Below are 10,735 nucleotides of genomic sequence, written 5' to 3' on the forward strand. Positions count from 1 at the left end.
ATTTAGAGAAAGAGCTCAACAAAATCACTTGTGGAAATGTTGGGCAGCTAGCTAGGCCTTAACACCGGAGAACAATAAACACATGACTCCTGCATGATTATTTGAACACCATGTACTTGAAGCAGCTTTCATTTTTCATCCACCCTCAGAGGCAGTCAGTACATTTAGTTGGCAAACTAGACATTTACAAGACGAGATAGACTTATCTATCCGCTGTCAGGCAATTCAAATGTAGTAGAGTCTTGTGTGAAGGGCCTTCAGTGGAATGATATAGTGAACCTGTACATGAGCTAATTTTCTTAGAAATGAGAGTAATGGCAAAAAGCAGAGCATACTGGAAAAAGCGATTATTGCTTTCCCCTCCCCTCAATGTGACAGAGTGGCAGGAATTCCCTTATTATGGCAGAGGTCTTATCTTTCTAACCCCTTACCTCATCTGATCATGGAAAAAGTTTCCTCAGTGTATCTGGATGCGTATGCATAACTCCTGACTAAACCACTCCATGTCGCTCACACAGCCACCATCACCCAATCCTAAAACATACTTGCCGGTTGCAGTCATAAAATTAAATAACATTAAAAAAAGAAAAACACTAACCCCTCAATTGCAACCCTCCACATATCACTCAGCCAGAGGCAGCCCTTATCGTCACGACACACCCACCCTTCATGGATGTTTCCCTTAGATTTTCCCCAGCCCCATTTATGTTGGGTCTCTTCCTCAGAGTCTCCGCTCCCGCAATTTTTTTCCCACATCTACTCTCATCCCGAATTCCTGGCGTTCCCTTGGCTCGGTTGTCAACGGACGTGGTCTGTGTGTGAGCTGTAAACTCAAAAACAGAAAGGGGGCTCTGGGAGGCATTGACAGCAGCAGCATACACCACCCTGACAGGTTCATCATGCATCTGGAGTACTGTTAGGGGGTTTAGGGGTTGAGAGATGCAGCAGAGTGGGGCTGGCTAGAACGGCAAGGTTATGGATAACAGTGCTGTGCATGATTGCCAAGAGAGAAAGGAAACACGTTACGGGTCAATGAGCTGCCTATTGTTTGAAGGAGAAACGGCTGATTCAGTACCCGAGTTCTTTCTGCCAAGGCAAAGCTGAAGTAAGTGTCTGACTCTGGCCTTTCTGCTCAGAAAGCCTGACCAGTCCACAGACACAGAAAGAGTTTAAGAACCCCTGCACTAAAATAGTGAATTAACGAGCCAAATGTTTCAGGGCAGGGGGTAACAGTCGCATAGAGCTAAGTATAAACTCAGCTGGTAAGTACCGATATTGTAGCTTTTTATCAGCGCTTCCCCAGGAGAGCATCACCACTCCCTCTTACTGTTAAAACCCCAGTCCCCACTCCCTCCACATGACGACATTCAATACAGAGGATCCCATTCCTCAAGTGGCAGGCTAGTGTCAACTTGGGTCACGCCCAAGGGAAAAGCACAACTGATTGAAAATAGAGTTGTTCTGAACACAGTGCTAAAAACACTGACATGTGACATGACACATCCACCTCAACTTTCAAAGGCAATTTTAAGTAAGGGGGTTGGGGTTGTACAGTCTTTCTGTTCTCATATTTCAAAATCCATGAGAGTGTGTGAGTATAATATATATATATAAAAACATTTTACACAAAGCAAAAGATAAGCCTACATCTGCTTTTCAACTGCCACCCAAAAACGTTATTTTCCATATGCACTACTGGAATGCAGGATAAAGTGATGCACACAGTCCAGGTAGTCACAAAATGTAGCTACAGTAGCACAGCTCAATGTGTAACCTAACTAATATATTTAATTATGTGAGAAAATGGAGGTGAGTCTTATTCTGTTGACATGATGATCAATGCTTGACAACCCTTCGACAGAAAAATATTCTCATCATGTAGACTAGCCTACCCACTGTATCTGCGAGCTGTTGGCTAGAGCACAAGTGCCAAGACCAGTCCAGAGTAGGCACATTTGCCATTTTAACGCAACGGTTTGTGGCAAAACTATCAGTAGAGGGGAGTCAAGTGCAAGTGTTGGTTCAGGGACGTGATTTATTTTATTATCGTTTTGGTGGAAACGCACAACTGGTGGGAAAATACAAATGTTCTATATGTGGATTTTTTAATAATCGCCTGAAAATCTGTCACCACCTAGCTATAAACCATTTGAGTTGACATTCATATTTTTTATGTTGAATAAATGAATGCGAAAAGGTGTATTTCATCATCTAGACGTACTCCATAAATTAGCGCACACTATAAGTAGTATGACACCAAGATGTTGTCTGTATCATATACGGTTCACATATGATAAAGGTGTTGTATTCGGCGCATGTGAAAAATACAATTTGATTTGAATGTATAGGTCTAAAAAAGGGCCACTTCCATCATGATTTCCTCAAAAATTGTTTGTGATACAAATGTTAAAATGCATGTCAAACATAGAAACCTCATGGGAGGAACTGTGAGAATTGCTGGATCAATCCGAGATTCCAAAAATATTTTCCACTCCCACTGGCATGGAATCGCCATAGACTGTTGCAAGTGAAATGATTCACAGAGCAATGGTCATGATTTAGCATAGTTTTAGTGAAGCAAAAGGTCCATAACTGACAATCCACTGTAAAGATTATGAGTATGTTTCTGATATCAGTTATACATTAAATAAAACAATAGTTGGTCAGGATACAACATTGTAGAATTGTTGTGTAAATTACAAATTTATGAGGCCTCTAATGACTTGTTGCAGTTTCCCAGGAGGATAGACTACATATTTATTGGCTATTAACATGCAGGTGTTTTATCATGCCTTTTTTTCACTGATACGGGTCCGGTCTTTGTAATTTAACCAATTTGATGCTGAAGTGATAAAATAATGTCCAAAATTGGGATTAGTAAAGTACTACTCTACCCTGTCTGTCCAGGTATTCTGCATGAATGTGGGAATCAATGTAACAATGAAAGCAGCACCAGTTAATAATTGATCAAACCCGACAGCCGCTTCCGCAGCTTGTACCAGGACAGAGGCTGTGTCGATGGGTCCTCTGAGGGGAGGAGACATTCTGCAATACAATTATCATACTTACAATACATACAGTGTAATTAATAGATCACACATTTTCTCTCAGTCAGAGTAAGGGTAATAGTCTAGCTACTATCAGAGTTGATTCTCATTTCTTACATAAGCTATGCCAGCTCTTGCATTAATGTACAGAAGTTGATTGCAAGGTGATGTCAAAACAGGATGGACCTATTGACCACACCCCATTTCACTTTTTAAGAGACGACCTTAATAATATTCGTCATACTCCCATGACAGCTCTGTGTGAGAGTATTATGAAAGCATAGATAGGAGGGGAGGGGGGTATTTTGTTCAGGTAGTAAACTTGTTAACTCGATCAGTCTCAGTCAAAGGACATGGGCTTCAACGTTCAACACAAACACACACTCCCCTCCATACTGTCACACACTGAACCGAGGATAAGAATGAATAAGATACCAAATATGAATATATGGAGAGAAAAAAAAAGTTAAATGATTATCCGATGATTCTCGAGCAAATATGAGAATCATTAGAGAAGAGCTAGCTAACGTTAGCTATCCACCAAAAGTGCTAGCTCAGGCCATCTTTTTAATTCCCTGGCTGGGGGAATTCATAAAATATTCCCAGTTAGCTGTCCAAATAAACTAGTATTTCGCTAAGTAGGTTACACTGGACTGGGACTCACCGGTTAAGAAAAGCGTTGCCAAAAGCGTTGAGTTTTCTGAAGGGTTTCTTGGGGTCAACTACTAGAGCGTTGCCTGGGATCAGCCCCTCCTGTTCTCCATGCATGACCGCTATGAAGGAGTCGGTGGTCGGTTCGGGCCCTATCCGCATGCCGGGGAAATCTTGCTCCATTAGATGCCGGATAAATGTGGTTTTACCTGTAGAGTATTGGCCAACCAAGAGCACCATAGGCTTGTTGTCAAAGTCGGCATCTTCCAAAGCGGGTGAATGGAAATCGTGGAAGCGGTAGGTGTCTTCCAATGGAAAGAGTTTGGTCCTGTACAGTTTTTTCAGCCCTTCAGAGACATTTTGGAATAGTTCTGGGTCCTTCTTGCCATCCCTTTTAAACATGGTGCCCGAATTCGCAAATATTGCAGATGTACTTGTTATCTCAATGCAACGGTAGTTGTTCAATGAAGTACAGCTGTTTATATCGCTGGATAACGGTCCTGTGTTTGTCCCCGATGAGGTAGAAAGTTTGAATTAGTAAATTTGCTAGCCAGCCAGCCGGTTAGCTTTCTAAGTGTCTTTAATAGCTAGCTCGCTCAGTGTCTCCTCTTCACTCAGAATAATGTGATAACGGTCTGAGGGTTTCGGCTAGCTACCACAGTTTGTGCAAATTAACAGACGGTTTTTCTGGTCGAAGCTATTTACTTTTACAATAGATTAATGAAGCTATCAAACACGTTTGCTCTAACTCTGGAACTCAAACCGCAAGGCTAGCAGCAGACCAAGAAACCGTCTCTTGTCAGACAACCGTGCTTCTCCAGTCAGGTCTCGAGCCCTCCCTAGCGGAACGTCAAAAAGCGTGTAACAGTGAGGGGATTCGATTAATATTGCCCGGGCTCCAGGATAGGCGTGTTTTGCACAGGGTGAAAGTTGATTGCATTCGTTTTGGAAAAGGGCTAAGGGTTTTGGAAAAGGCGTGAGCCAGGTGCCCCGTTCAAAGTCCACGGCGAAGTCGACTCAAACCAAAAGTGATGTCATTATGCACGATGAGTAATGAGTAGAATTCTGTGTTTTAACATGCAAACGTGATTGCTTTTGATAAAAACGCTTTATCTGCATTCCCAATGAAAACTAGTTTTAAAATGTAAACATATATTTTATGTAAAAGAGATGTATGTTTCTGGCCAATGCACCATGCTGCCTTGTTGACAACATGGCCGAGCGGTGCAGATTACTGTTAGATTTGATAAAGGCATTCCTCCCTCACCACTTTTGCCCGTTCACCTTACTGGCCATAGACCGGTGTCTTGCGGCTCAGCATGATTGAATCGATTCAGTATGACGCCTGTATAGCAGAGTAAAAGGCAAAGCGCGAGTTATAATTGGGCCCAAAATCTGTCTTCTCCAGCAGGTGGCGTTTTTTCCACTCACCTAGCGATGAGTTTTTGTATGGAGGTCAACGAGAGTGTCGAATTTGGTTAACAAAAATGGAATGGCTTATTTGCAACGTGTGGTTTATTTGATCGAATAGAAGTTATAAGTAGCACGGACACGTGACATCCCGGCCACTTTCAGAAAAAAATACTTTATATCGTGGCGCAGTGGTCTAAGGCACTGCATCTCTGTGCTAGAGGTGTCATTACAGACCCTGGTTCGATCCTGGTATCACAACTGGCCATGATTGGGAGTCCCAAAGGGCAGTGCACAATTGGCCCAGCTTCGTTCGGGTTAGAGTTTGGCCAGGGTAGGCTGTCATTGTAAATAAGAATTTGTTCTTAACTGACTTGCCTAGTTAAATACATGTTAAAAATACATGTCAGAGTTCACAATGGATCTGCACTCTCATTGGCTAGAATGGTCCCACCTGATCTTGCTTCCTCCCAACTGCCTTCCATTTTTGAAGATATTTATTTTCATCCTTAGAGCGGCCACTAGAGCATGTGATCAATATGATGGATCATCTGTGATAGGGCTCGCCAGTCCTAAAAAACACAAATGAGTTATCTCTGGTTTGTTCATCCATTCCTATGGGGAAAATCTCAAAACCATTACTGACACCCCTCTCGGCCCACTGCAGTTTGCCTACAGAACTAACAGGTCTGTGGAGGACGCTATCAGCATGGGCCTACACTACATTCTCAAACACCTCAATAACCCAAAGACGAATGCAAGGATATTGTTTGTGGACTTTAGCTCTGCATTTACAGTTTTTTCTGAATGCTTAAACACTAACAGTGATTCTTGAAGCACTATCTCTGAAACCATTAACACTTGTAGCCAATGCATTTACCAAGTGTGCCAAACTGAATGCACGTTCTCTGCTTTACACTCAGTTTGCAATTTAATAACACACTTCTAGCAAAACTGTAAACATTGGTCTCTACATTGCTACACTATTTTGCCAATTGCCTTTCCACATTGACACGTGAAAACACTTTCAGATAATGAGTTCACTTACAAATCAGAGCTTGAGCACTATAAATAGGCAACAGGTAAACATTTGGTTTGGACAACAATGGAGGCCAATATTGGACAGCGAGTAAGAGGGGTGAGAACTAGAGGAGCACTAGGAAGAGTAGGACGAGGAGGTGAAGAAGTAAGAGGAGGAAGAGGTGAAGTAGGACGTGGGAGAAGGAGAGGACGGGGAAGAGGAAGGGGTGTCAGGAACACAATAACTGATGAAATCCGAGCGACTGGTTGACCATGTTGTCAACCATGGGATGAGCATGAGGGAGGCTGGGCAACGGGTTCAACCAAATCTGAGCCGCTATAAGGAGAGGACGGGGAAGGGGAGTCAGGAACACAATAACTGATGAAATCCGAGCGACTGTGGTTGACCATGTTGTCAACCATGGGATGAACATGAGGGAGGCTGGGCAACGGGTTCAACCAAATCTGAGCCCCTATACTGTTGCAGGTATCATCCAGATATTTCAAAATGAGAACCGGTAAGTAACTGTAAGTGCTGTAGTCTTACTGGTACAGTAATATGTACTGTACTTTCATAATGAGAAGGATCTATCAATAAAACCATTCAAATGTTTTTAGTTAACTGCAAGTAAACCCGTATCTGGTGGAATAGGTCGACTGTTCACACCAGAGCAGGACCCACATTATAAATATGGTCTTTGCAAATAACTGCATCAGACTCAGAACTGCAGGACCACATAATGGCAGATAACACCATATTCCAAAACGTCAACAGAGTGAGTCTCTATGCACTGTCTCGTCTACTGAAGCTCAATAGAATTCGGATGAAGCAGCTGTACTGTACAGAGTTCCTCTCGAAAGAAACTCAGACCGTGTAAAACAACTGAGATATGAATATGTGCAGGTAAGTTATACTATCCTATCATTGGTACTGGATCTGGAAGTGTATGGTGCTACATCATATTGACTGATCCCTGTCTTTTCCTACTGTGCTACATTGTTTTGTCTTGTCTCTTTCAGAGAGTCATGGAGCTAGAAGCAGATGCAGTGCATCATGAGCTAATATATGTGGACGATGCAGGTTTCAACCTTGCAAAAACAAGGGGGCGCAGAAGAAATATCATCGGACACCGTTTCATCATCAACGTCCCGGGACAACGTTGTGGCCACTTAACAATGTGTGGCTATTAGTCAAAACGGCGTCCTTCACCATCATGCAATCCTAGGCCCATACAACACTGCACACATTATCACATTTCTGGACACCCTCCACAACAGACTAATCCCTAATGACCAGGGGCCAGAGCAGCCCAGGTATGTTATCATTTGGGACAATGTTAGTTTCCACCGGGCTGCTGTGGTCCGCAATTGGTTCACAGGTCACCCACTTTTCATCGCACTCAATCTCCCCCATAATCTCCGTTCTTGAATCCTATTGAAGAATTCTTCTCTGCATGGCGTTGGAAGGTGTATGATCGCCAGCCCCATCAACGCATACCCCTTCTACAGGCAATGGAGGAGGCTTGTGGAGACATGGATCAGGGGTCATGTCAGGCCTGGATAAGACCAGACCCACAAAGAAGGTGAGACATTTTTTTTATGTTCTTTTTTTCCCGAGCACAAATGTTTTTGTTTTCTCCTACTGCGCTTTTGTTGTTTGAGGAGTGTTAGAAAAAAGAAAAAAAAACTTTCCCCCCTTATTTGTATTGATAGTGTGTTATGTTCGGAATACACATCAATACTTTACACATTTGGATACCTGTGTGTATGTGTGTTTACTACATGAATGACAAAACGTTCTTGCAAACTGCTATGCCCTGCACACAGAAAAAGAAAAAGCCAAGTGTTTTTCATTTATACTTTCAGTGCGTAGCTTCGTGTGCTTATTCAAATTATGGTTTGTGTGTATTGTATTGACACAAAAATGTATTGTATTGACACAAAAACAAGTTTGAAGAGTTTTGCAAGAATTGTTTGCTTTTGCAAGAGATGTATACTGTTTTGCTGGTTTAGTGAAAGGGTTTGTGGTTAGTGTGTAGAGTTTTGCAAAAATAGCCTATAGTTTCAAAGATCGTGCCTAAGCAATCAGAAAAAACTAATACCATCATCCCAGAACTGCTACGAAACAAATTCTCCCAGCTGAACGTGTCCAGCTCCATCTGTCAGTGGATCGGACTTCCTGTCCAACAGGACACAACACGTGAAGCTGGGAAGACACCTTTCGTACTCTTTATCCCTCAGCACCGATGCACCACAGGGATGCGTGCTCTCACCTCTACTATACTCACTCAACGCCAATGACTCCACCTCCAACAACGCATCGGTCAAACTACTGAAGTTTGCAGAAGACACCACTCTGGCTGGTCTCATCCCCGACCGCGATGAGTCCTTGTAACGTAGAGAGGTCTACCGGTTTGTGGCCTGGTGCAGTCACAATAACCTGGAACTCAAAACAGAAAAAAACATGGAAATGGTGGTTGACTACAGAAAACGCCGCCACCATCTCTCCCCCTCGAGATTGACGGCTCAGTTGTTAGCACGGCTGAATCATTCAAATTCCTGGGGACCATAATCTCCCACAACTTCAAGTGGGAAGACAGCATCACAGCAGTCACCAAGAAGGCACACCAGCGGATGTACTACTTGCGGCAGCTGAAAAAACTAAATCTCCCAGTCAATCCTGATCCGGTTTAATGCATCAATCATTGAGTCATCCTCACCTCCTCCATCACCATCTGTTTTGGGTCTACATCTTGCAGCTGCAAGGACAAACGGCAACGCACTGTGCGGTCTGCAGAGAGGGTCATCGGCTGCCACCTGCCCTCTATCAAAATCCTGCATGACTCCAGGGCAAGGAAGCGTACAGGAAAGATAATCTAAAGAATTATGAACTCTATTCTGGACACCGCATCAAGCCATCTCTGATTTGTACACAAAATAACTGCACTATACTGTATTGCACTCTGTTCATCTCTCTGCATTTAGATATATTCATACTGATACTATACATTTCTACATCCACTGTATATCAGCTGTATACCCACTGTATATCAACCGTACACCCACTGTACATTTGTATATCTGCTCTCTGTCTTTATAGCTCTATGCTCACTCTACCTAGTTGTATATAATGTATGTAAACTTTGTTTAAACTCTGTTGTCTGTATTCTGTCTGTAAATGTTGTCTGTCACTAGCAACACTATATCACCAAGTAAACTTCTGAGTATGTGTAAATGTACTTGGTTATTCTTACATGAATGAGGAAAGAATAGCATTTTGGGATAGATGCCAAAAATAAATTCTGAGGTTAACACAGGCTTACGAGATCTTATACGTTTAGTTCTATGAGATAATATCAGTCAGTTAACATGACCTTTATGAATAATGAAGCCTTTATGTGCTTTTTAAAATTAAATAAATGCTTCAAATTTCACAAAACGTGACGTTAGCTGATGAAGATTATCTAATGGAACAAAACGTATAAAATCTCATAAGCCTGTGTTTACCACAGACCTTATCTTTTGCCGTTTATCCAAAAACTCCATTCATGGCGGAGTTAGTGCCTACAAAAGACGTCATTACTATTTCTCTCTATTAGTATTGTGTCACTAAATGCATTACGTAATTACATGCACACTAGCTAGCTAGAACACACTAACTAAATAAAAATACCCCTCTCTACAAGTCTGATGAGCACATGCTTTATGAATTTGCAAGAGAAACCCCAACCATTTTGGCCTGACAACAGGGCAGATAATAATAGACTGTTTGTATTCACATTTATTAAATGGAAGCAGTATAGCCTAAAACAAGGAAGGAGCTATATAATGACAAACCCTGAATTTAAAAAAATATTTTTAAAAATCCCAGGAGAAAAAAGTACATTTAGGGAATTATTTAGGCTAATTTGGAGTGTTAAATTTCCCCAAAGATATTGTTTATTTTTTCCCCCACCGCTTATGTTATTGTGTGCTTCTCATACTTTAGCAACATTTGTGTGGAGTGGCCCCGACTGGTCGATACACAAACACTCCCTAGATAAATGTGTATGTACTTTTTGTAACGATGGTTCTATTGAAACTGAAGTTCATGCCTTGTTTTACTGTGGATTATACAACAAAATTAGGGAAGTTCTTTTTTTGTCAGCTGTCAAGGCAAAATAAAGATTTTAATAGTAACAATAATGTAAATGCCTGTGTCAAAGCCTGCCATTTCGTCCTCCAACAGAGACGTTCCTTTATAAGTGCCTAATTGTTCTTTATGCATACATGTGTATAAATCATGTAATGCATTATAGATAAAAGCTGAAGAACATATAGTTGAAGTCGGAAGTTTACATACAGTTAGGTTGGAGTCATTAAAACTTGTTTTTTAACCACTCCACAAATGTCTTGTTAACAAACTACCGTTTTGGCAAGTCGGTTAGGACATCTACTTTGTGCATGACACAAGTAATTTTTCCAACAATTGTTTACAGACAGATTATTTCACTTATAATTCACTGTATCACAATTCCAGTGTGTCAGAAGGTTACATACACTAAGTTGACTGTGCCTTTAAACAGCTTGGAAAATTCCAGAAAATGATGTCATGACTTTAGAAGCTT

General features: G+C 41.7%; 1 protein-coding gene across 1 annotated transcript in view; it reads right to left on the bottom strand.

Annotated features, from left to right (window-relative positions):
- Positions 1–4,561, bottom strand: part of ehd1b (EH-domain containing 1b) — a 31,205-nt gene extending 26,644 nt beyond the window's left edge. Inside the window, exon 1 of the mRNA XM_023987968.2 lies at positions 3,712–4,561. Coding sequence (XP_023843736.1) covers positions 3,712–4,100 — 389 coding nt within the window. The 5' untranslated portion in view covers positions 4,101–4,561. The remainder of the gene's footprint in view (positions 1–3,711) is intronic.
- Between the last annotated feature and the right edge of the window lie 6,174 nt (positions 4,562–10,735).

Source organism: Salvelinus sp. IW2-2015, linkage group LG5 (genome assembly GCF_002910315.2).
Source record: "Salvelinus sp. IW2-2015 linkage group LG5, ASM291031v2, whole genome shotgun sequence".
NCBI classification, from domain to species: Eukaryota; Metazoa; Chordata; class Actinopteri; order Salmoniformes; family Salmonidae; genus Salvelinus; species Salvelinus sp. IW2-2015.